At 44.9% G+C, this 26771-nt stretch overlaps 1 protein-coding gene across 1 annotated transcript in view; it reads left to right on the forward strand.

The window, feature by feature from the left end:
* The first annotated feature begins 316 nt into the window (after window positions 1–316).
* Window positions 317–26771, forward strand: part of FNDC1 (fibronectin type III domain containing 1) — a 102062-nt gene continuing 75607 nt past the window's right edge. The window contains exon 1 of the mRNA XM_030803979.1: window positions 317–619. Within this exon, the coding sequence (XP_030659839.1) occupies window positions 493–619 (127 nt within the window). The 5' untranslated portion in view covers window positions 317–492. The remainder of the gene's footprint in view (window positions 620–26771) is intronic.

A 26771-nucleotide genomic window follows, 5' to 3' on the forward strand; every position in this document is an offset into this window, starting at 1 on the left:
GCGCGATGGGCGACTTCCCCAGTCAGAAAATGAGAGGGTTAGACGAGGGGAGGAACTTCCTCAGCCACTTGGCCCAGCACAGCGACCGCCGCAAGTTCAGAACGGCTAAGTCAGTCCGGGGCGCTCCGGCCCCTCCGTCCCGCGCCCCTCCCGCCTCCAGCCCGGGCCCCACCGCCCCGTCGCCCCCGTCGCCCCCGTCGCCCCCGTCGCCCCCGTCGCCCCGGTCGCGCCCGCCGGCCCTGGCCCCAGACCCGCAGGCCGGCAGGGGGCGCCCGTGCGCAGCTAAAAGGCTCGGAGGGAGGTCGGCGGCCTCAGTGGCGGAGCGCGGCTGCCGGTGCGCGGCCGGGAGCGATCGCCGCGGGGCAGGGGCGCGGCGGGCACCGCGCAGAGCGCGCAGAACAGACAGACGGCGGAGGGGACCCGACGGCGGCGCCTCCGCACTCCCCAGACTCCGGCCGCGAGCACCCAGCCCCGGCCCACCCCGGGCTCTCGATGGCCCCCGAGGCCGGGGCGACCCTGCGCGCGCCGCGCCGGCTGCCCTGGGCGGCGCTGCTGCTCCTGGCCGCGCTGCTGCTCCTGGCCGCGCTGCTCCCCGTCGCCTCCTCGGCAGGGGCCCCAGGTACGCGCCGCGCCCGGGCCCCCGGCGCTCCTCCGCTCCCCGCGCACTCTCCTGCGCTCGGGCCCCGTCGTCCCGCTCAGTGCTGGCTACGGATCGTGTCACTAGCCTGTGCGTCCTCGTCACTAGCGGGTCGGGGCACTTGGCGCCCTGTGCGGGTGGCGGGAGCGGGGACGCCTTGGTGCCCGAAGACCGCAGCGCGCTGGCGTTTAACTTTGCCGTCGCTCGCCCTGGGGTCGGGAGGCTCCAGCCGTCTAAGTGTCCCGGGAGATTCAGGCACAGTGGGGAAAAAAGGAAAAGAAAGGCGACTTTCGGCGTGCGGGCTGGGGTAATGCCTTTCTTTGCCCAGAATTTCCCGGGAGCGTAGGTGGTCATCCTTTCTCCGCGTTCACCTCTCCCGAGGCAGGATGACGGGCGCACTCGGGAGACCGGAGGGAGGCAGAGCGGGGCTGTTCTAGAAGGTCGTGGGGAAAGGCTGCGAGCTGCCGCAGGGCGTCGGGTGTCTCTGCGCTCCGGAGGAGACGCGCTCCAGTGCCAGCTCGGCTCCAGGCGGCAGGAGGCCCGCGCGCCCGGGGGGAACATTCAAGCTGGGAGAAAATGTTTGTCTTGAGAGGAGGGACAGGGAAATGAGAAAGCTAATTCCAGAGAAGCTCGCCCTTCCGCGATGGCTGAGGCTGCAGCCAGGATGGATGCTTCCTTTGAGAGCAATGCTTTTCAGAAAATGCTAGCGCGCTCTTGTCAGATTTCTTGCAAGTTTCCTGCAGAGAGAGACAAGTTTGTGGCGAGGTTTTCATTCCTAAGCCTCCGGCTGCCCTTGTTCCCACCTCCTGTGCAGGCATTTTTACACTTGAAACTGGCTTTTAGGTCATTGGTTTGTAGAAATCCAAGAAGCAGACAATGATTGTCAGATACTATTCCAACGAGGGCACCAGTTTTATGATGCTATTTAGTGTATATATTGTTCTCTTACTTCAGGGGTAAAGGAAGAAAAGTTGGGGATCACATTACTTTGTGACTTTTTGGTAGATACATCATTCCAATGCTTGGCTCAGGTTTATGCGAGGTATTCTGATGCCAATGCCACTTTCTCATAAAAGGCAGTGCCTGCCGTAGGGTGTTTTTCTTCCCATTAGTGATCTCTAGGAAAGTATTCACTGAATATTTTGCACAGTATTTGAGAGGAATAAAACTAAATAAAGTCTTCCAACTTCCCAACCTACAACTCCTGGCTTTTGTTTTTCTAAGTGAAAATTTTCCGACTGCTGAAAGAGTTTTTGATTCTGAAAATGGTCTGAAACTGGAACAAGTGCTGCCCTGGCTTTGTGGCGATTCCAGCCTTCTGCCTTTCCGATTCCTCTGCCACCTGCCCGTGGGTTGCATGTGAGTGGGTCCGAGCGGGGTTGTTTGTGAGAGCTCCTGGAATCCCACCGCGATCTGCACTCTTGCTTCTTTCGCCTTCTGCTCTGTGAATCACTGTGCTGAGGAATGCTGGGGCTGGACGGCTTCCCAGCCCTTCTCTCTACTGTGTTGACGTGGGATCTACAGTGAAATGATGACCAGACTAGAAGTGGACAAAGGAGGACAAGCACATTTCAGAATGAAATCTACTAAATTTAAATTAAGTAATAGAAGGATAGAAACAGACACAGCAACGTATATGTAGATAGCTCCCCATGCTGTGGATGAAATTATGGGCTACATAATTTCTTTTATGGGCTCCCTTTGACATCAACGCCATGGACAGACTGCTCCCTCTCTCTGGTTGAACTAATGCATGGACCAAGCAAGCTGCTTGTGTCAAGCTCTCCCCCTCACCACCCTTTTGGGGCCAGAATCTCTGTAAGGAAATTACCCACGGTCACATAATAGTGGCTCCGAGGGACTTTGCTTAAAGCAGGACACATTGAAGATCTGGATAAGCCCTTCAGTGTAGGGTCAATTAAACATAAAACAAAATAAGCAAGCAGTGCCCCCTCCTCCACACATATCCATCCCTACAATAGGATACTATGCAAACATTAAAATTATGATGGCCTTGCCAGTCTGGCATGATATATTTTTCTAAACACATGTGGATGTACTCACACATGCACATATTTACAGTAGCTATCTTAGGGTGGTTAGGGATGATTTTTATTTTCTTCTTTAAAGACGCTTTTAGGGAATTCTCCGTGTCAAAACTGTTTTCAAAGTAATACTAAGATTACTTAGATGCTATTTTCCTTTTTCACAGTTGACATTTGCACTCAGGGTGCAAAAGCTTGATGGGTAAACTGCGGTGCCTTACTGAGAATCAAGGCAGGGACATCGCCATGCACTAGTAGTCATTGAATTTTGGGGGGCCTTTGCAGTTAAAAAAATATTTGCCGGTTTCATTAAGAATGTTCTTGATGCCACAGTAAAATTATTAATTTTACCAAATCTTTGTATCTTTGAGTGTATGTCTTTTTAATAGTGTAAATAAATGGGAAGGACACATAAGTTACTACTGCTGATGACCAAGTTCAGTGGCAACCCCAGGGGGAAGCACTGGTGTGATTGTTTGAGTAGTGCATTAAGCTAACTGATTTTTAAAAATGGAATGTGGTATTTACCACAAAGAATGACAACAGACAAACTAGAGTTATTCTGACTTGGGTATTTGGCCGATATTTTCTCAGAAATGAACAAAGAGAACCTGCTACTTCTAGTAAAATAACTGCTATTATTGCTTGCCAATGATAACATTTCAGCTTTCAAGTGAAAATCAGAATTTTGCCAAGCTGTTTCCACCACTGTAAGCTTGAAAATTTCCCAATATTTAAGTTTTTTTTCTAGAGAGATCAATGGTGATATAAATTAATGGGATTTGTAAATGTCATCTTATAAAATGTGTCAACATTTGGATGATCTGCATAACCAAATAAACCAATAGATCCAAATGACCAGTGTATAGCCTTACGACAATCTTGCAAGGGTAAAAAATCTGTTCAAAGTGCCTGATAGCCCAATGGATTTTTAATGTAACAAAATATGAAAAATTCTTCATATGATGTCCAATTCTAAGAATTGGCTACTTGATGAATTTTGGTGTAATATCAAAGATTTTTCAAAATTATCCAAAAAGGCTATTGCAATAGTTGTCCAGCTACACATCTGTGTGAGTTTGGGTTTTCTCCAACCAAAACAACATACTGCAATAGATTGAATGCATAAGCAGATCGGAGATATTCTATTAAAAAGATTTGCCAAAATGTAGAAACAAAGCTGCTCTTCTCACTCATTTCTCTTTGTTTTGGAAAACAGTTACTTCTCATATAAATATATTTGTATGTCAACAGGTAATGGTTTATTATTGTTTTTTAAAATAAATAAGTACATATTTTAGTTTTAATTCCAAGTAAAGTCAATAAGGATAGATAAAACTCACAGAAACACAACCTCCTTGGCATCCTCATAAATTTAAGAATAGAAGATAATTCAGACACCAAAATGTTTGAGACACACTGGTATATACGGAGGGAAGTAGGTTAAAAATCAGGATGCCTGGGTGTGAGTGGCAGTGCTGTCCTGCACTCCTGGGGGCCTTGGGCTAGTCTCTGCTTCAGAATAGGTCAATTGAAGGAGGCTTCTTCCATCTCTGGAAGCCTTTAGAAGCTTGCCTGTGGCTCAACCTGCATGTGGCTTTATGGGGTTTTCCTGTTACTTCAGTCCTCTTTGAGAGAACGTGGTGAGACCCTCTCTCCTTTTTTGTGCACTGGAACCCACCAATGGCAGATGTAAGAGCTGTTTTGTTCATCAACTGATCATGAAATTTATTCCTGTGGACTCAGAGGTTGTAATAGGATTGCAGGGTGACAATTCGCTTCCCTGGAAAGTTATCACCAGACAGTTCCAGAGCATGATCAATATACCCTACCAAGACCATTCACATCATACTTAAGTTCTAAAGGCCCGTTCCCTGAAAACAGGAGGGGAAGGAGAGTGTATTCATTTCCTATCGCTATAACAAATTGCCACACACTTAATGACTTGAAACAATACAAATTTATGATCTTTATTATAGTTATAGAGATCAGAAGTCTGAAATGTGCCGCACTGGGCAAAAATCAAGGCCTGCATTGAAACTTTAAGGGAGAATCTATTTCCTTGCTCTTTTTACCTTCTAGAGGTGCCCACATCCTTGGTTCTCGGGATTAGGACAAGGACATCTTTGGGGGACCATTATTCTTCCTACCTCAAGGGATGAGGGGGGGCAGGGAGCCTGGAAGCAAACATTTCGGGAGAGGCTCCATCACCCTTGGCTGATTAAGGAGCAGACCTCTTTTCATTGCCCCCCGTGGAACTTAGGGATTTCTTGAGTTATAATTAAACTGTTATCAGAAGCTTTTATTTCAGTTAAAAAATAGAGGTATTTAAAGGTATAAAAGTAAAGTAGAGAAAGGAATATGTATGTGTATGTATTTACTTGTAACTGCACAGGACGTTTCTGTTAGAATACCCATGAAACTACAAACTTTGGTGCCTTTGGGGAGGAAAGCTGGGTCGCTGAGGGACAGCGGTGGATACTGTTTCATCCATCTCTTTTACCAACTTTTGTAGATGTATGTTAGAACATTTGGAATCAGGGAGGTATGTGAATTGGTTATTTACATTCGTGAGCACCCTGTTTTCCTCCCTCCTAAAAGTTATCCTTGCCTATGAAAAACCTGCGTCTTCCTCCCTCGGCCCGGCCTGGGCAGCGCTTGCGCTCTGAGGCCCTTAGAGGGCGCTCCTGGACTTCTGGAGCCGAAGCCACCACCCGCAGGCCCTTCCGTGCAGCCCTAGGTTGGACTTAGCTGTCTCTGTGGCTTTATAGAGATAAGCAAATTAGGACAAACATCCAGTTATCTGTCTTGTTTCTCCCTTAATGCTTGCCTTTTGGCAATTTTTCTACTCATTGGCGCTTCCTTCATTTATTAAATGGGAAAGGACAGATCATTCATTAAGAGTCGAAATGGCTGCGTGTTAGCAAATTCAAGTAAGCACTGGTGAGAAAGGAAATTGCCTGGACCTGCAGCTGGGGTCAGAAGCCAGCTGGCTGTTGGGGTGCCGCTGGTGCCTCTGCAGGCCTCCACCAAAGATGCAGCAGCTGGAAGATGGGCTGAGAGTAAGGGATGTCGCAGGGGTACCAGCCTTAGTAACTGAGTAACTGCCTCCTTGGCCCTGATGGGTCCCGTCTCAGCCTCTCCCCTCCACCATCAATGTTAATTTTTGTATCAAGAGAGGATAATATTACAATTATAATGTCTAATTATTATAATTATATACTGTGTATTCTAATTATTATAATAATGCTACACTTGTGATGTAGCAAAATAACTTGAGAGGTGTTCATGTTAATTACAAAGTAGATGCTGCTCACGTTTCTTTACCACGGTCTCCTATATGTGGAGGAAATGACTTAATTATGGCATCCTTATAATCTATAAGGTACGATCTACATAATTCTATTTTCAGTTTTATGAGGAATTCCGCATCCTTATAGTCTATAAAGTACGATCTACATAATTCTATTTTCAGTTTTATGAGGAATTCCTAGGTGTACATTTTTACTTCCTTTTAATAATAACTGGCAGTTGAAAGTGTCACGGAGTTCACCATTTCTCTCTGTTATTTAATTTAATTTTCACAGTGACCTTGTGAAGTCAGTAACATCCTCATCTTGCTACTGGGGGAACTGAGGTCAGAGAGGTTAACTGATTTTCCCAAAGTCTGTAATCTAATACTCAGTCTTTGGGGTCCAGATCCCACACTCTCCCTGCAGACACCCCTGTTCTGGTTGGTTTGAGCGTTTGCTCTATCTCCTTGTTTTCTTCTCTAGGCTGGATGTGAGTGCCAACACTCACATCTTTGATCTGCTAAGAATGCCTTCCTGAGTTTACTTTTGTAACATTGCTGTCGGCTGTTGAAAAATGATTATGTGAGGTACTGAAATGTGTTGAACTCCAGCAGGGCTTAAGACAAAGTGGCAGTGAATGTAGCCTCTGTTACAAGATGGATTTGGCCTGTGGATATGAGCAGGGTCCTCACAGTGGGAAGCCCCCTTTCCTTGGTGGTCCTGTTAAGCTCGCCTGTCAGCATCTTGAAGCTGGGGCTCGGTGTCTAACCTGTTACCCAAACTCTTCGCCACTCTCTGTGAGTGCTTGATCTTTACCGTGGAAATCACAACTTTGAACCTTTGAGACTGTATTTAACCAGAAGGCTCCCGGAAGTGCTACCACCTTGTGCTAAGACATTCAGTTTTGTTTACTGGACCATTTAAGTCAAGGAACAATGCTGAGAAACATTAGTGGCTAATCTATATGGTTGACAAGTCCCTACATCTCACAGAGGTGGTGAGGCTGATGCTCACAGCGTTAAAGTGTCTTGAACTTCTCAGGAGAAATGTGCCATTTAAATGCTGGGCTCTGCTATTTAGGGACTGTTTTATGGTGTCACGTCCCTTCATCTGGTTTATTAGGTCCTAACTGAGCCACAAATTTGGCTGTGTGACCTTGGGTGGGTCATAACTCTTCAGGCCTCAGTTTTCTCATCAGCAAAGTGAGGGGATTGACCTAGATATTGTGAAGGGCCCCCCAGCTCTAACTTTGTGTGAGTCTCCATTTGAAGGATGTCCATTCATTCATTCATTCATCCATTCAGCAAGGGTTACTAGGAGTCAGACAAAGACACAAAGTCAGATGAACATAGTGCCTGCTGTCAGAGGACACACAGGCGAGGAGGGCTGGATAAGGATAATGCAGACAGGTGATACATTCTAGGACAGAGGTGGCACAGGTGTCTTGGGGGTGAATTGACTGGGAGGTCAAGGCCAGCTATATTTGAGCCCCTGTGAGACGGGTATAGGCATTAGTTGGAGAAAGACGCCGAGGAAGGACATCTCTGGTCGAGGAACAGACCCTGCTGCACATGTGAAGTCACATGCAAGGAACCAGGAACGTTCGGGGTGGTTCGTGCTAAGTGCTGCTCTGGGTCAATGGTGGCATTCGGGGTTGGAGGTGTAGGAGGCACCCAGTTCAGGAAAGTCCCGGGGTCCGACCTTGATCCATAGTGTTGGTGGCCATCAAGGGAGTGCCGTAAGTTGGCACATCGCTGGGTCAGTGGGAGGTCATGTAGCAGCCAATCCCAGTACTGCATGGGCTCTGGCCAGAAAGGGCCATTGAGGCTTTTGTTCATTGTTTGGGGCTTCTTCTATATTTGTTTACTTGTTTGGGGCTTTCTTCATGACAATATAGACCAAATACCTACTTGTATCACCTCCAGTCATATCTCATTTGAAGAATCATCTTTGTTCCATGTTTTCTGAAATGGCTCATATGTTCTGGAACAGTCCTATTTTGGAAAGGGCTCCAGGGTAGCATGAGTCTCGTGTATTTACATGTGGGCAGTCTGGTAGGATTGATTTATAGTGCAAGTCTTGAACAGTTGAGTATATTGGCTTTGGGGCCAGGGGTGCGTCTGTGCCGAATTCAGTGTGGTTCCCGAGGAAAGACCCTGTGTAATTTTAGGAGTTCATGGGCGGGGAGTGGTAAGTAACTTGGCTTAAAGGGAAATGAATGGACACAATTTACTGAGACTTCCACTAAGTCTGCAAACAGAGTGGAGATGAGCATGTGCCGCTCTTGAAGAAGTGTGAATAGCGGGTACCTTAAGCCCTAGTGCTGTGGCTGGAGTTAGCTAGCATTTTAATAAAGTACCTGAGAAAGGTGTGCAGTGATGTCTCCTAATTTTTCATGACCCCACATTTATCTGGAGATGGAGTCTCATCCACAGTCACCCATGGTGGAACTCACGGGGCTGGATGGGGTGTGACAGGTGTGGTCAGGTGTGGTGTCCTAGGAGCTCAGGAGAAGCTGCCCTAGCCAGGCAGGGGAGGGCAGGACCTGGGGCAGGCGGGCTCACTGTGAGCCCCTTCTGAAGAATCAGGAGGAGAAGCTGCTTTTGACAAAAGCTCTGTGAAATTTATGGGTGCTCTGGGGGATGGTGGGGAAAACTGCCATGGTGGCACAGAATCACATATACAATAAAATCCCCGTGCAGAGAAGGCTCGGCCTCCTCTGATGGATGTGTTCTCGTGATGACGCATCAGTCACACTTAGAGGACAGAAAGCTCAGTTGTGCCCTTCACAGAGAAGCTGGCGTGGCTGTGTTTACTTTAGCGCAGTGTCGTGGGGTGCTTTCGGCGATCATTTCTTATGGCCGATTCTGGTGTGCCCATTCCCCCCCCTCAGACATAAAGTTCGGCGGTTTGGACTTCACTCTAGGCATAAATGCTATTTTTCAAAAAATGTTTTAAAAAAGTTTTAATTTTGAGATAGTCATAGATTCCTGTTCAATTATAAGAAGGATGAACGTCGTCAGAATTAAAATGGAGTCACTTGTGCTAAAACCCCTGACAAACAGAGCCATGAAAGGCCAGGAGGAGAGGGTTCTCACTCACGAATGCCTGATAACAAGAGCTCTCAGCAAAGACTACAAAAATTACAAGCTTGCAAAAGGCCATGACAACCTGACATCTGCCCAGCAACTTCCTGTCCATCCTCAGACTGGCACTATCCTCTTCATTGATCCTTGTAGCCAAGGATAATTATCTCAAGACAGTTGCTATCTTCCTTATTTTCGCTTTAAAAGCCTTTGTCTTCCTTTCACTCCTTGAATGTGCATATAGTTCACTGTGGCATACAAATTCCCATGGCAATATATACTCCTAAATCAACATCATTTTCTCCTGGAGTCTCCCTCTCTGTTGTTTAGGTCGACAGAAGTAAGGTGGACGTACCATGTACCCTCCACCCAGTTTCCCCTAAAGGCGGCATTTGCGTAGCTGTAGTGCCGCATCCCAGCCAGGACAGCGAAGACGCGGAAGAGTTCTCTGAGAAGGCCCTGGTGCTACCTAATGTAGCCACATTTACCTTCCTTCCTCCCATCCACCCCAGACACAAATCTGTTCCCCCATTTTATAATTTTGTCATTTTAAGAATGTCATATAAATGCCGTTCTACAGTATGTCACCTTTTGAGATTGTCCAAAGCCTGTTTTTAAAACTATTTTGCCCATTCTGCTTGTGATCACTGCAGTTAGCTTGCCAGTGTTTTTTTTTGTTTGTTTGTTTTTTGTAAATGGAGAAATCATGGCATGCAATTTGGCATCTCAGGGAAGTGCGGCTACCACCCTGGTCCAAGCCATATTACCTAGATTTTTTTTTTTTTTTTTTTTGAGACGGAGTCTTGCTCTGTCGCCCAGGCTGGAGTGCAGTGGCGCAATCTTGGCTCACTGCAAGCTCCGCCTCCCGGGTTCACGCCATTCTCCTGCCTCAGCCTCTCCGAGTAGCTGGGACTACAGGCGCCCACCACCACGCCCGGCTAATTTTTTGTATTTTTAGTAGAGACGGGGTTTCACCGTGGTCTCGATCTCCTGACCTCGTGATTCGCCCACCTCGGCCTCCCAAAGTGCTGGGATTACAAGCGTGAGCCACCGCGCCCGGCCCATATTACCTAGATTTTTGCAGTGACCTCTCCATAGTCTCGCTGCTCCTGTCCTGTCCTCTCCCGCAACATTCCAGTCTCAGGACAGCAGCTGCAGTGATTCTCGTGATGCACAATGTCACAGAACCTTTCTATAGCTCCCCGACTCCCTCAGATACAAACCAGAGTCCCAACAAGTTTTCCAGACTGTGCATGATCCTTTCCACACCACGCCCTCCCTCGCCATCTGCTTTGGCCCCTGGCCTCCTGGCTGGTCCTGCAATGTATGAGGCCCCTTCCAGCCTCAGGGCTTTTGCACTGGCCGTTCCCTTTGCCTGAGCAACCCTCCAGTGGGTAGATGGCCGGGTGCAGTGGCTCATGCCTGTAATCCCAGCACTTTGGGAAGCCAAGTCGGGCAGATCACCCGCCTGAGGTCAGGAGTTCGAGACAAGCCTGGCCAACATGGTGAAACCCTGTCTCTCCTAAAAATACAAAAATTAGCCAGGCATGGTGGTGGATGCCTGTAATCCCAGCTACTCAAGAGGCTGAGGCAGGAGAATCGCTTGAACCCAGGAGGTGGAGGCTGCAGTGAGCCAAGATTGGGCCACTGCACTTCAGCCTGGGTGACAGAGCGAAATTCCGTCTCAAACAAAAACAAAAACAATCTATGGGTTGACGCCTCACCCTCTTCAGGTTTTTTGTGCAGCATCTTCTCAGGAGGCCTTCTGGACTTCTCCCTGCCTTTAACAGGGCAATCTTATCCTTACCCCCAGCACATCTTGTCACTGCCTTATTTTGCTCCACGCCCTCATCAACACCCGGCATTTCATATATTTCACTGGCTTATTTGATACTTGGCTATCTTCCCTTGCTGGAATGTAAGCTCCATGAGGGCAGGACATTTTGTTGGTTTTATTCCCTGCTGTAGCCTCCATGTCTAGAATGCTGCCCGCAAATAGCAGAGGCTCAATGACTACTTACTACATGACTGGATGTGCTTTCTTTGGTATTAGTTACATATGATATACCTAAATATATTTATGTATGTTGACCGGCCTCCAGCAGAATAAGGGGGTGGTGCCGAGTGTGGGACAGTGTCCTGCTTCCCTCCCACCCTAACTGTGTGGTGTCAGCATATGCATTAGTGACACAGTTGCTTTGTGTTGGAAGTCCATTTCCATTTGGAGAGAAGAATTGTATTTACACAGTATGTGAGTGTCCTAGGGCTGCTGTAATAAAGTACCACAAACTGAGTGGCTTTAAACAACAGAAATGTATTATCTTGCAGCTCTGGAGCTGGAAGTCTGGAATCTGTAGGGCCAGTCATGCTCTCCTGGAAGGCCCTGGGAGAGAGGCTTTCCTTGCTTCTTCCTAGCTTCTTGTGGTTTCCTTGGCTTTTAGACACATCAGTCCAACCTCTGCCTCCACGTCATATGGCATTCTCCCTGCATCTTCTCTTATAAAGACACCGGTCATATGGGATTAGGTTTGGCCATCTTAAGTCTGCAAGACTGTATTTCCAAAATTTCCCAATAAGGTCACATTCACAAATACCAGGGGTTAGAATTTCAATATGTTTTTGGAAGGGATACGGTTTAACTCATAACGTGTGGTGTGCTTACCAACATGATTCCTTTTCTTTTTTTAACTTTTAATTTAATTTTAACTCTAAGTTCCAGGGTACATGTGGAGGATGTGCAGGTTTGTTACACAGGTAAATGTGTGCCATGGTGGTTTGCAGCACCTGCCAACCCATCACCTAGGTATTAAGCCTGGCATGCATTAGTTATGTTTCCTGATGCTCTGCCCCAACCCCCTGTCCTCCCCTGACAGGCCCCAGTATGTGCTGTTCCCCTCTCTGTGTCCATGTGTTCTTATTGTTCAGCTCCTACTTATAAGTGAGAACATGCAGTGTTTGGTTTTCTGTTCCTGTATTAGTTTGCTGAGGATAATGGCTTCCAGCATCATCCAAGTCCCTGCAAAGGACATGATCTCATTCCTTCTTATGGCTGCATAGTATTCCATGGTATATATGTCCCACATTTTTAAAATCCAGTCTATCATTGATGGGCATTTGGGTTGATTTCATGTCTGCTGTTGTGAATAGTGCTGCAATGAACATATGTGTGCATGTATCTTTATAATAGAATTATTTATATTCTTTTGGGTATAGACCCAGTAATGAGGTTGCTGGGTCAAATGGTATTTCCAGTTTTAAATCTTTGAGGAATCACCACACTGTCTTCCACCATGGTTGAACTAATTTACATTACCATCAACAGTGTAAAAACGTTCCTATTTCTCCATAACCTCGCCAGCATCCGTTGTTTCTTGACTTCTTAATAATTGCCATTCTGACTGGCATGAGATGGTATCTCATTGTGGTTTTGATTGGCATTTCTCTAATGATCAGTGATGATTCCTTTTCAGTAGGCGAAAGAGTTCATCAGCTTCCAGCACTGGGCCATAGCTCAGATGAGGAAGGGATAAGCCCCCGAGATGCATTGTGTGCCGAACGGTCAACCTGGAGTTCCAAAGACCTATGGACATTCAAGTGGTCTTAATTATTTGATCAAGCCTGGCTAGGTCCTTCACTGATAGATTAAATAATAAGTAATTAACTCACATCTTCTGTGGGCAAGGCACTATGCTAGGCTCTGGGGTTACAAAGATTTAGTAATAAAGAAGTTGGGATTGCTGCGGCCATAAATGACAACCAAATATGATAAATGTAGCAATATAGGATTATCTTGGACTTTCTAATCAACTTCTACTTGCCAGATGTAATGTTTTTACATTGAAACATAGAGAATTGTAAGATCAGGAAGAGGAACCACCAACTATGTCTGAGGACTTTGCCTGGTGGGCACACTTTGGCGTTGACTCAATCTGAAACTCAAAAAATCAGTACATTTTTTTTCCTATTCTGTAAAATTTGGAATGTGCCTTTCTCTTTTTTTCTGTCTAGATTGTATTTTCTAGCTGAGACTTCCAGGTCTTGAGATGAAGCAGTCTTGTTCTACCACAGACAGTCCATGGGCCATGGATCTGACAGCCTTCGACCTTCTTGATGATGTGGAAAACCACCACTTTCTCTTTTCCTGTAACATGTGCCCTGGCTCCAGTCTGTTTTTTAATACCACTTTCCACCCCACCCAACAATTTCCTTCTACTGCTTTCTGATAGACTGGGAGAATTGAAGCATCTTGTTTTGGCCAATAATTCTCAGAATCCACATATGTACCTGCTGATATTCAAACAAACCACGCCCAAAAGATGTGAGGCCTTGGGGTGATCTTATTTTCACAGCTGCATCATGACTGCACTGTCAATGCTAGCACCTAGGGAGGATGAGGTTCAGGAGACAAACACTAGATATTATCTGAGCAGATTGTGTGTCCCTCTTAACAAGCATGAGGAATCTGACTTGGGGTCCTTGGGATGAGTTCCGTGGGGTCCACTGGCACTCTGAAATTGTAATGTAGTTTCATTACAGGAAACAATTCTCAGCATTTTGAGGAGTCAAAGATAGGCTGGGCCACAGCCACAGAGAGGGACAGACTATGTGTCCTCTTGGAATTCAAGCCCTGGAAAGCAGTGAGTGACCCGGGGCTTCCACACATGGGGAAAATCTCTAGTAAAAGCGCTCCTTGAATTCCATTAATGCCATACTCTGTTCTCTGATTATCCTAGCTTTGGAAGGACTTCCTTTCCCCTGGGCCCTGGTAATGTTTCTTGTTAGTGGCACTCAGCTGATAGTAAATGCCTGATACCCTCACTCTTTCGTGTGCCAGTGTAGTGCTTCCTTCAGTAGATTGAAGCCCATTGCCTCTCTTACATATCTCCAGATTAATTCACTTGTATTCCCAGGGGAGTGGCTTGCTTAGTAACTGTATGTCACCCAATTGAATAGCATATTCAAAGATGTTTACCTTTGAAGGTAGGGAAATGTGTTGGAATTTGACTGGGTCTGTCCAGTCATGGAAATCATTGAAGACTATTTTGGATTTACAATCAATAGGCAGATGGAAGAGGAGAAGCTGAATCAGATTATCTAAGTTTCCTTTCAACTGTCAAGATTTTAAAATTCCAATTAAAAGTATATTTTCTGAGATGGAAGGAAATGAGGACCAAATGCCAGTTCTGCTGTGTGCGGTGGGAGAATTGGCCAAGAGCTGAGATACTGGGAATCAGGCTGGGTCTTTTGTATTGGGTTGTGATTGGGGATATCAGGTGTTCTGTGGCATTTATTCCTCATATTGATGTTATCTCACATGTGTGGAGTGTTTTATGATTTTCTTTCATATTTTATTCTTGCATCAATCCTATGAGGTAGGTAGGATTAGCTACATTCATGGAAAAATGGACTAAGTTTGATATTTGTAGAGAGAAACTTGAGTGGCATATTTGCTTTCTTTGAGGGCCTTGAATGGTGGTGGACACTCTCTTTCAAGAGGAGAAAAATGGGCTCTTTTCAGCCTTGACTTGACTTGACACTGGTGGACATTCCCTTCTTCCTGAAAATCTCTCCTGCTTCCGGGATGCAACTTTTTTCTGGTTCTCCTACCACTAAAATTTCAGATTTAAACTGTCATCCCCCAGACCTCTGTGTTCTTTGAGTGTAGATGTCGAGTAGACAGTTGGACACACTGGAGCTCAGAGGAGAAGCCAGGGCTGGAGTTGGGAATTCAGGAGCCTTCCACTTATGGATGGTCTTTGCAGTCATAGCACCAGGTGTGCTACATGGATGGAGAAGGAAGGAGTGCAGTAGAGAAGAGGGAAAGCCAGAGCTGGGCTCTGCAGTGCTCTACCATTTAGAGTTCTGGCAGAGGAGCTGACAAAGGAGACCAAGATGGAGTGGCCAATGATATGGAAGAGAAACCAGGGAGTGTGGTGTCCCAGAAGCTAGTCTAGTGGTAGGGAGGACCTGAGAAGAGTTGCTTCTAGGAGGAGACACTCACTGTTGTTGGACATAGAGTAAGCTGAGGAGCAAGAGATGAAGATTTGGCAGCATGAAATCTTGCATTCACAAGATCCATTCAGGGCACAAGCTCATGTGTCCTTATGAATTCAGCTGCCACCATTGGCTTTCAGTTTTATATCTTTGGTTCTGATTTATCTCTAGGTTTATACTTATTGCCTTTGATTATAATTACAGCTGAGAGGGAACAAAGTATAGTATAAAGAACATGGTCCATAGTTTCTGATGGGTCTGAGCTTGACTGTCACTTACTAGATGTGTGCCCTTGGGCAAATCACTTAACTCTCTGCGACTCAGTTTCCTTATTTATAAAAACGTGAACACCAAAGTGCAGTGCACAGGCTTTGAAATGGGGATCAAAGAGAAAATAGTTATGATAACACAGCTCATTTTAAATCACTTCTATATTACCAGTTCCTTGCTTAGAATCTGACACATAGTAGGCACTCAGTAAATATCTGTTCCATAAATGAATGAAATGGCTGGCACTAAGTAGGTGGTCAGCAAATGTTCCTTTCCTTTCTTTTTTACTTCCTTAAATATTTTTTTCTATATTCCAAATGGATCCAAAACTTAATCTCTTAGCTTATTAGGTGTGTAGTGTATTTTCCCTTTTTATTGATAATTTACCTATGCCCATTCATAATCATTAAATGAGTTTTATTATCTGAAATGTTTTAAAAATGGCTCATTAGCAAGTGGGGTTGTCACTGGGTCTATGTGGTAGCTGGCTCTGGGTCATGTCTGTCTCATTCACTCTGTTTCAAACCTACCTCTCCGGAACCTTTGCTTGGCCTCTCTTCTAAGGGTGTTTTTCAGGGAGCTTTCTGAGTAATATGAGTGGTGATTTTGGGTACAGTAATGCCCAAGTGTTTAACATAGTTAGACAATGACTTTCACATTTTGGGAAAAGGAATAAATTTTCAGGGAGTGGTTTTTGGTCTGGCATGCCAAGCAGTTTATAGTAGGCTGAGACTAGCTGGACTAGCAAACAATGGTCATTCTTTAAGAAACTATTTCTTGGTTACAAATTGAATTTGAAGAATGTGCGAAAAAATTCCACAAAAACCTGCAAAGTACTGGCTTCTAGTTGGGTCTCTGACGCCTGCCAATGGAAGGCATGAGCCCTTCCCAACTATGGGCATTTGCTCTTTAGGGCCTGTTATTTCTTATGATTGTTACAAATAAATATATCTATGGAATTCCTCCAGTTCCATTTCCCTAAACCATTCTGGAAAGCTGGTGGTTTATATGGAGGGTGGGGGGGAATCTTGTTTTTGCTCTGAAACAGTAGCTTTTGCTTACACTGGATCCGAAACAAAATGACCAAGAACTTTAAAACCTCAAATCCTAATGATTGAATTCAGCCAGATCTGATGGTGAAGTTCAGTCTGATTTATGGCTGCATCACTCTCTGGGCAGATGTAATTACTCAAGTCAATGGCCTACTGACAAATAAGCATTGAAATTGTCAAAATTAAATTCCCAGAGGGGCTCCCTTAAAAATAACAAACAGAAAGTAATGAAAATTAAACCAAAGCAGCTCTCATTTAAACATCAGGAAGATGATTTGATTTTACAAATCCAGAAGTGATGTTAGGTAGCAGTGGGTTGGGCTGCTGACAACATGATATCTGATTAACAGTGGCTAAACAAGTAAAAGAATTGTTTATTTCATTCACCAGTAAACTTGGGAGCAGAGAGACCAGGACTGTCCCATGGTTTAACAAGGTTATGGACACATAGCCTTGTCCCATTTTCCACTTTGCTGTCATCATTCTCAAGATTGTCACTCCATGTTTTAAGTTGGCAGCTGCATCACCAGGTATCATGTTGACATCCCAAGGGGTAAAAAAGGAGGAAGGTACAAAAGGCCACCAGCCCATAACAGCCAAACCTAACCCCTTTAAAATGCTTTCTGAGAAATGGCAGGACGAACCTCCCTATGTCTGTCATTGGCTAGAGTTGATCATATGGCCATCCTAGCTGCAAGGGAAGCTGAAAAGTCATGACTGAATGTTTAGTATTCCAGCCTCTGTAGTAGAAGGCAAGGGAGAAAGAAGCTGGGAATAGCTTTTGGGTAGCCAATCCATAGTGTCTATGGTGGTGGTTTCTGAATTTAATGCAATCTGCCAGACTGTTATATATTAGTTGGGAAACTGGACTTGAATGGGACTAATAACAGACTGTTATATATTAGTTGGGAAACTGGACTTGAATGGGACTAATAAAAATCCAGCTTAAAATGTCTCAGAAACATCTCGAGGGATAAGGGAGATTTATTTTAAGAATATTCTCTGAGCAAATTACAGTCAGTTCCTATTGGCTTGAGAGTTTGATTTTAGTTTTGCTGCTTGCAGTTTATTTTGAAACAGAATTTCATCATGTTTCATTTTACTGTTCCATTTTTGTATTTTTCTGCTTTGTAGATCTTTTCCAAGTTGGCGGGCGGTGGGGAAGGAGGGAGTAAAGTAGGAAGATAATGAAAGGGAATAATGAAAGATAAACTATATTAATGAATATTCTTTCTCTTTGCTCCAATTTCTCCTGAAATGCAAATATACAAACAACCTAGAATCTAAGACATTCTAGGCAAACTTTGTCCATAAGGAGCCATTGACCCTTGAGACAATGAGAGAGCTTCTGAATGAAAGGCTTAGTTTGCCCACATTGTGCAATGGTGCGGGAGAACTTGGCTGGAGGTTGGGAGCCAATTCCTGAGGTCCCTAGAGGCAAAAATGAGCCGCCCAGGCACCATGGAAGCTCTTTCCATGGGACCTTTTCATGTGTGGCAGCATGACTGGCAGTCGCCTGCATGACAAGCTGACATGCAACCCCAAGCCAGAGTCCTGCACAGGATGCAGTCTACTGAAGCCCAGGTGTGAGGATCAGCCTGACATGCAGCCACTTGAAACTCACCAGAGGTGGAAAGCGCTGGCACAGAAATGGGTGGAGGTGGTGGTGGCGCTGACAGTCTGGAGGGGATAGAAATGGATCTGACAAATGCTATTTAAAGATTGGCCAGTGGTTCCCCTTTGGAGATTTGGATGGCTTCACCATTTGGCTTCTTTGAGATGGTGAAGAAAAAATGTGATTCACAACTGTATTCAGTGACTATCCAGTGTACCCTTATAAGTACATTGGTATGCATGCATGAAAATTTGGCCTTTTCGTCTGAATAAAATGATGTGTTGTTATCAAAATGCTGGAAGAACAGCTGGTGACAACCACAGGGAATTTAGGTGGGGCTGGGGTAGCTGGAGAGGTGAGCCCAGGGGTGCAGCTGGCTCTTCTTGTCAGGAGTGAGCATTGGCTGCGGCCAGCAATGGGGACCTGCAGCCTAGGGCAGAGCTCCTCACTCCATCAGTGTCCACCCTCCCCAGGTGAACATAACAGGGCGCTTTGGGGCCTGGAGTAGAATCCAGTAAGTTAGAGTTTCATGGGGAAATGGATTGGGCAGTGAGGAATGTGAACCAGGGATAAAGTCTGTAGGACATGATCTGCTTCCATTGCTGTCCTCCATCTCCCGTGGGACCTGGGACACCTGCTTGCCTTGATGTTCCTCTCTGACCTGACAAAGCACTGGGTGGTGGCAGAGTTTTGTTTGTAAAGCTCTTTCCATTCCCTAGTGTGTTTTATAATAAGTTCAGACTCCAAAGAGCTAGGGTTTGATTTTATTTTTTGTACAGTTATCCTTAAAGAACCCAATGCCAGCTGTGGAAAACACTTTTATTGAACCCCATTGCATATTGAGAAATGTCAGAAGGGGACACAGGTGGTTATTTTCATACCCAGACTGTGTCTACCCAACAGCAGCCTCCTCGGGGAAAATTCAGTCCACCATCTGCAAATTTTACTAGTATTAGTTTTACATCACAGAACCACAAAACAACCTGGACTTCCAGGGTTTTTTTTTTTTCTTCTGGGTGGGGTCTGGGTCATAAATATTTGCCAAATATAATTCCAACATCCATTTGAAAAAATATTTAAAATTTGGTCAGTCATTTGACTCGTTCTAGTGTTTTGCCCATGTGTTGTCAACCATCTGATGTTTCTGAATTTCTGAATATTTCTGTGCTGTCTGGTATCGTATGAATGATAGCTGAATTTTTCCACCTTTCCTCTGAATCCTAGTCTCTATGTCGTATATCACATTGATTCCTACCTCCAAGCTATACTGCTATTGTAGTACATCCTAACCTTTTCTGGCTGATTATCTGTTGACTTTTTGGTCCAAGACGTGTGGTTACACTCAGATCTGTGTTTTCTTCATTTCAGAGTCTGAGAATTATTTGGCAGTTTCCAATGGAAAGTAAAACTTGAACTTCAAACAAAGATGAAGTAGGGAGACTTACGTAAGCATGAAGGGTTTGTTGCATTAAAGAGCAATCTTTGGTATACTTAAGAAATAACTTCAGCATTTTTGGGGTTTTATTGGACCAGTGTATTTCCAAAGCCCTTAACATTCCTTTGGGAGTTTCTTTGTAACTTAGGCTGTCCTCACTGGCTCCTTGGCATTTGCTGCAGGCTGGGTGGGCTGCCATGAATGCTCCACTAGGAATGGCAGTCGTACCAGGTGGTATCTGCCTCAGTTTCTTTGAGTGCGTCCAAATACACTGGCTGTAGAGGTAGCTTCAAAAATGTTAATTTTACTTTTTTCTTTTTTTTTTAAGAGGGAGTCTCACTCTGTCATCCAGGCTGGAGTGCAGTGGCGAAATCTTGGCTCACTGCAACCTCCGCCTCCCAGGTTCAAGCTATTCTCCTGCCTCAGCCTCCTGAATAGCTAGGATTACAGGTGCCCCCACCATGCCCGCCTGGCTAATTTTTGTATTTTTAGTAGAGACAGGGTTTTACCATGTTGGCCAAGCTGGTCATGAACTCCTGACCTCAGATGATCTGCCCACCTCAGCCTCCCCAAGTATTGGGATTATAGGCATGAGCTGCTGCACCTGGCCAATTTTTATTTTCATAGAAGATCTTGATTAATAATGTCCTAGCCCATCAGGGTCTGACTATGGATGGCAAAAACCCAACTTGAGCTCATTTAAATTCCAGAATTCATTGGTTCTTGGAGCTATACCATGGGATGGGCAGGGGGCCAGCTGGCCTTTGGAATGCCTCGAACTAGGGCTGTAAGTATCATTGGAACTCTCTCCTCACCTCTGGTCTCTTCTCAATGTGACAGCAAGAGCTGGTCACTAGCAATGCCAGGATTCTTCTTCCACAGCCTCATGAGTAGAAAATACTGGCCATATCTCCAGTCCAGCTCCAGTTAGAACAATTCCTGGGAAGTTCCCTGGGCAGTCTGGGGTCGCACGTCCATTACCAGAAGAATCAGGGGAGCTTTACTGGATAGACAGAAATGATGTGTATTCTTTCCACACTACAGTGTGGATTGGCTTCCTTATGGAGATTTTGTGGAGGACTCTAAGAATTTAGGCAAGCAGGATGCTTTGGATTCATTTATGCTTACTTCAGGGAACCCTGAAGAAATGGCACCCATTTCAGTGAATGATGGCAGAGGCCACAGTTGCTGAGGGAACTCTCACTCCTCCTGGGTATTGGAAAGACTCTTCCCTGGCTGAGGCCGAATAGTATAAGAAGTAAAGGAGGAAAGCTATTTGGACTTTAATTTCTTTCAGTTTTGAGCTATAAGACAAAGAAAGCACTAATTTTGGACGTTAAATTTCCCCTGGGAATTTTGTGATGGGAGGGATTTCTGTGAAAATCCGGGTGTTTTTATATTGCTTGTATTGTGTTATGAACAGATTGAACAGATTGTCATCTCATTCCTGGGACTGTGCTGGGCTCTTTTGGACAGCATAAACTGGGCAAAATTTGGCATTGGAATAGGTCAGGACAGCAGTAAATTTTCAGCCTGGAGGTCAGCTTGACTTTGGAGTTGGCTAAAGAGTGAGTTTTACCCATGTCAAAGCCTTCTGTGGTCCTGATAGGGGCGGTATTCCCATCTTTAATCCCAGGAAGATACACGGCAGGTCACTGATGAATCCAGGGCATCTCCTGAGGGTGAGGCAAGGTCGTCCTCATCTTCACCCTGAGGGGCAGCCACAGCTTGACCACAGGTTGACTGTTGCACCCAGTGGGGTCAGGGACAACCAGCTGGGGATGTTCAGGGAGCTTCCAAGGAGAGGAGCTGTGGTGACAAAGAGCACAACAGAGGACATTTCTGGCCTGTCCCCTGTCCCCTACTCCATGCTGCAGCCGAGGGCGATTGGGAGGAGTACAGACTAGTCGGCCTTCTTTCTTTACCTGGTGGCATGAATGGATTAGAAGCCACAGGCATATGAGAACACATGGACACAGGAAGGGGAACATCACACACCGGGGACTGTTGTGGGGTGGGGGGAGGGGGGAGGGATAGCATTAGGAGATATACCTAATGCTAAATGACGAGTTAATGGGTGGAGTACACCAACATGGCACATGTATACATATGTAACAAACCTGCACATTGTGCACATGTACCCTAAAACTTAAAGTATATAAAAAAAAAGAAGCCACAGGCATGAGTGTCTCCTCTCAGGTCTGCCTTCCTACGGGAAAGTTCCATTTGGTTCCACTCCCACCTCCCTGTGGGAGTTCATGGGGTGAGGTCTAGGCCGTTTGCTCTCTGTCCACAGCTGGGAAGCTGCATGCTAAGTAGTCTGCCCTGCAGGCTCCTTCTGGGTCCTCCAATGGTCCAGAGCTGGAGCAGGGAGACGAGGAGGTAGGAAGCACAATGGTGACCACACGTTAGAGCCCACATTCTCCAGTTCTGCTTTCTCAGCAATAAACCTGATATTTTGCTTTCTGACTCTTTTATCTGTTTGTTCAATTTTGTTTTGAACTCAAATGTTCATCATGAGCACTTTTGTGCCCCATGCTTCAAGTTCAGGAACAGGTGCTTCATACATTTAGCCTGGGGAAATGGAACTGAAATGTAATTTGTTATTGGTCAGCACACTAGAAATATATAGGCCCTTTTATTGCTTGGCCAAATGTATTTCATTTGGTATTTGTATCAGTTCGTTCTCACGCTGCTGTAAAGCACTACCTGAGACTGGGTAACTTATGAAGAAAAGAGATTTAATTGACTCACGGTTCTTCAGGCTGTACAGGAAGCAAGGCTAGGAGGCCTCAGGAAACTTACAAGTTTGGTGGAAAGCGAAGGGGAAGCAAGCACGTCTACGATGGTAGAGCAAGAGAGCGAAAGGGGAGGTGCCACACACTTTCAAATAACCATATCTTGTGAGACTCCATCATGGGACAGCACTGGGGGATGGTGCTAAACCATTAGAAACCACTCCATGATCTCATCACCCCCTACCTCCAACACTCAGGATCACAATTCAACATAAGATTTGGGTGGGGACACAGAGCCAAACCATATCACTATAAGAGATGGGTCCTAGGAATCTATGAATTGTCTAAGTACGGTGGGACCAGGAGTTTTGAGATCCAAAGATAACTCAAATCTATTATTTGAGGACTTGATTTTCAAATCAAATCAAATCAAATGGATTTTTAGTTACTTGAATAATTTTCTCCAGGAAATACTTGGTAGAAAAATCAAAGAAGAAATAGCATTTGTTTTTCTTGCAACTGTTCCATCACTCATTATCTCAGAAAATATTTGGTTTTACCTATTCAACATTTTATTAGTGGATTTTTTTTGACCTCAGCTGTGTATTTTAACTTCATTATCTACAACGATTATGTGAGTGGTAAGCTCTGTTTCAGTGCAATCACAGAATTAAAAAATGTAAGCATGCTTATCAGTTGCTGTTTTGTTTCTAAATGGTTGACTGACTGTAAATCAAACTTAAAGTATTCATTTATTCACCAGTATTTATTGAATGCTGACTCTGAGCCAACACTTTCAGTGCTGTAGCACATTTGGCTAAAATCCATGCGTTTCAAAGTTAAAATGGAGCATATTCAAGGGAATTATGCCTGATAGAAGATGGTTTTATTCTTTGTTTCTCCCTGGATTAGTCGTGCTATTTTTTTTGTGACAGGGTCTCACTCTGTCGCCCAGGCTAGGGTGCGGTGGTACAATGATAAACCATAGCTCACTGCATCCTGCCCTCCCAGGCTCAAGCAATGCTCCCACCTCAGCCTCCCATGTAGCTGGGACTACAGGTGCACGACAGCCATGTCCAGCTAATTTTTTTGTATTTTTTTTAATATATAGAAATGAGGTTTCACCATGTTGCTCAGACTGGTCTCAAACTCCTGGGCTCAGGTGATCCACCTGCTGCAGCCTCCCAAAGTGCTGGGATTACCTACGTGAGCCACCATGCCCAGCCATGTCATGCTCTTATAACCACCCCTGCCCCCACCTCTAAAATCTACCATCCATTCATCTTTTTTCCTTTTACCTACCTTGAGAACTTAATGAAGTAACTATGTGTCGTTAAAAAATTGAAACAAAACCAAGACCAAAAGCAACACTTTTAATCCAGAAAGATTCAGTTACTATTTCAAATCACAGTTTTCTCAGCATATTCTCTACAATTTGTGTCATTATGGCATTATTTTTACCATTGATTCACTTTATTCACTGATTCTGAACCTTCCTTCTCTTTATTCTGAGAAACAGTGCTTGACAGAGTTCCCTTGAGAGGAAGCATATTTATTTTCGTCCACCATGGATATGCCTGGACACTGAAGGATGACGCTGAACATCTAATTCAGGTGCTTGGACAGGTGGTGTTGTCTGAATCAAGATTTTGGATAATTGGATATTGAATTTCATTCTGAAAGTGTTCAGTTTGAAACTCATATTGGACCATACAGACAGTAGGGGAAAATTGGTCTGGAATGGTTAGGCCAGAAATAGACATGCAGAAGTCAACAGTTTTCCTGGTAGTTGAAGCCTGTGTAGCATCCCACACTCCTCTCCCTGAAGGCTTCCTGGGATGCATCTCCCTACTTCTTGGAGCCCAGGACAGCTTTTTCAGAGCCTTCCGGTCTCTTGAGGGAGGGAGGGGAGGTCTGGGGGTGTGATGTGATTCCTTGGACAGATCTGTACCTGATGCCTTCAGGGGCTGGGATTGCTCTACTTCCTCTCCAGACTTTAGCTTTCATCTTGATTCATAGACTTTCCTCACGGACCCAGATTCACAGAGTCTCTGAATTGAAATTGGACACGAGGAAGTTGTCCAGGTCAACAACTAAAGGATTTCTTCTGGGGTCAAGGTAGAGGTCACTGACTGGCCGCCAGTGGACTGAGTCTGGCAGCTCGTGTGTGTATGTGTGTGTGTGTCTCTACATAGTGTTTTTTTTTTAATGGAGTTAATCACCAATTAATATACAATTGGGAGTTTTCACACAAAAATCAGGTTTTAGCTTCTTAGAAAAAAATCCCAGAATATCTGACAATGTGGAGCTAGACACTTTTTGTCTGAATTTCTTTTCGTCAGCAGGAACCTAAACTGAATTGTGCCTTTAGATGGAGCATATATCCTCCATAGATGTCACTTGCTGGAGGTTCATGATCCTTGTAGGCATTTCATGGTCTTCATTACTTGTAGGTATGGTCCTTGGAGTGTCCTGGATTGATCTTGTTGTTCTTACATCTTTTCCTTCAACCATAAACCATTTAAGTGAGCACCAAGTGTGTGGGCAGCCCTGAGTGAGAAGATGAGGTATGGTGCCCCATCTACTATGATGAACAGACCCTGCAGATATTGGTCAGGTTGGCCCAGAGACCTGCCACTGGACTCAGGCTTAGTTCTGGACTCAGCATGTCAGCAACCCCAGGGAATCTCTGGAGGCCTGTCTGTGCAAACTGAAGACTCTTCAAGGACAGACATTGAGGAGCCATTGGAATCTTGGAATCCATCTATCTAAGAGCAGTCATGGATCCATACTTTGACCCTTGAGCAAAACTGGCCTCTTTGGGCCCTTTTGGATAAGTCCTGGCGTTGGTGCTAGACCAAAGTAAGAAATCTAGGTGCTGATTGTGCCCTTATTTTTCATTCTCCAGCAAACCAATAGAGGTCATATTCCCCATGGGAGCTATGGCACAGAAGTATCTAGCCTGGCAATTGCTGGGCATCTGAATGGCCACCAAAATATTATTTTGCTACTCAGTCCCCAGCAAAATATTCTTGAATCTGAATAAAGTTTACTGGTATGAACTGTGGAAGTGATTTTGCTGTGTTATGAAATCTTTGGAGTCATAGCAGGCTCTTACTGGCTTTCTTCTTCTGTCCGGAGCACCTTACCATCTGTCTCCACTCAAAGACAGTCTTGAATGAGGAAGGACACAGACAGGAAACTCTTTTCATTTAACCCAATTCCCTTAGGCTGCAACTTAAGCTCATTTCCTCATTTTGCATCCTGTGAGTATGAAAAAACATCTTGTCATGGCCCTACCTGTCATGCATGGACTGTGAAGTTTCCTCCCAATGTTCCCTCTATTGGACGATATGATTCCTGCTGAATTGATGTTTAGGTTTGTCATTTTTCTTTAGAGACCCAGTGCATGGATAGATAGCTTTAAAGAATGTATCCAGTATCATCTTCATTAGATGAGAATATTGTAAATGATTGCAAAGATTCTATGATTCATTTGTCCAGCAGAGAGGATGGTCTGTTTCAAGTTTCTAAGAATACTTAAAAATAAACAAGGACTCACTTTGTCATATTTCATCTCTATGCTATCAGAGTGCTGATTCCACAACACAGAACTCAGAATGCAACCAACAGAACCCGAAGCCACATTCACACTCCTTATAGCTTTATTTCACGTTGAAGGATTGCACTCATGAGACCTTCAAAACAATGATCAGGAATAGAACAAACTGTCATACTTCTAGCTGGTGTGATGACTTCACTCAGAGCTGAGGCACTGCGGGTGAGAGGCAGGGCTGGAATGATGGGCGGGATTGCTTTTTATCTGGGTCTCCTGTTTGTCTTTTTGTCCATTTCTCTCTGAGTTAGGCATGGACGAGTTAGGTATGAAGCACCAAAAATGACATCAATTTTAACATCAAAGTCGATGGGAATCCAGGAAATGAAAATATCTCATCAGGTCAAGCGTTTTGTTTAACTGGCCCAGTCTGTGTGTGGTGTGGTGGGTGGGAGGAGGAGGTCCCGATATTTGGCCTAAGGCATTTTGAGAACCTTAAATTCAGAATTGATCTTCTAAGGAGATTGACGGTAAGATTGCCTGTAGGGTTTTGTTTCAGGGTCCCCAAAAGGCCTTTATGTTAAAAACAACCTTCATGAGGTAACTCTCTAAGGCTTAAATTGTCACTATTAGAAAGTCACTCCTCTGCTTTAGTTTTGTCATAAGAATGCAAATGTCCTGAGAGAGAACATCACTTACTTATTCCATTCCTTCCAGAAGAGAGGGGTCGATGAGGACGCGCAGCACAAGGTGAAGTGATTGTGGTGGGAAGGGAGGAAGAGTGCTCCCAAGAGAGGAAGATGGTGGGGGAAGGTGGGGTGGAGGGTGGTGGGGTGGTAAATAGCTCTGGAGGTCTTACAATTTGTTTTAGGATAGTATGTTTCAGTGGATACGGTCATTGATCATTGACAATAAGAGGACAATTCCAAGGGAGGATGAGCTTCTGGCAGAGCTGGGCTTTGGAGTTGGGCAAAGCCATGTTTGTAGTTGGCTCCATCCCTGCTGTAGCTGTGTGACTCAGCACAGAATAATTTCTGTGCTGTGTCCAAG

Source organism: Nomascus leucogenys, chromosome 3, assembly GCF_006542625.1.
Source record: "Nomascus leucogenys isolate Asia chromosome 3, Asia_NLE_v1, whole genome shotgun sequence".
Taxonomy (NCBI): Eukaryota; Metazoa; Chordata; class Mammalia; order Primates; family Hylobatidae; genus Nomascus; species Nomascus leucogenys.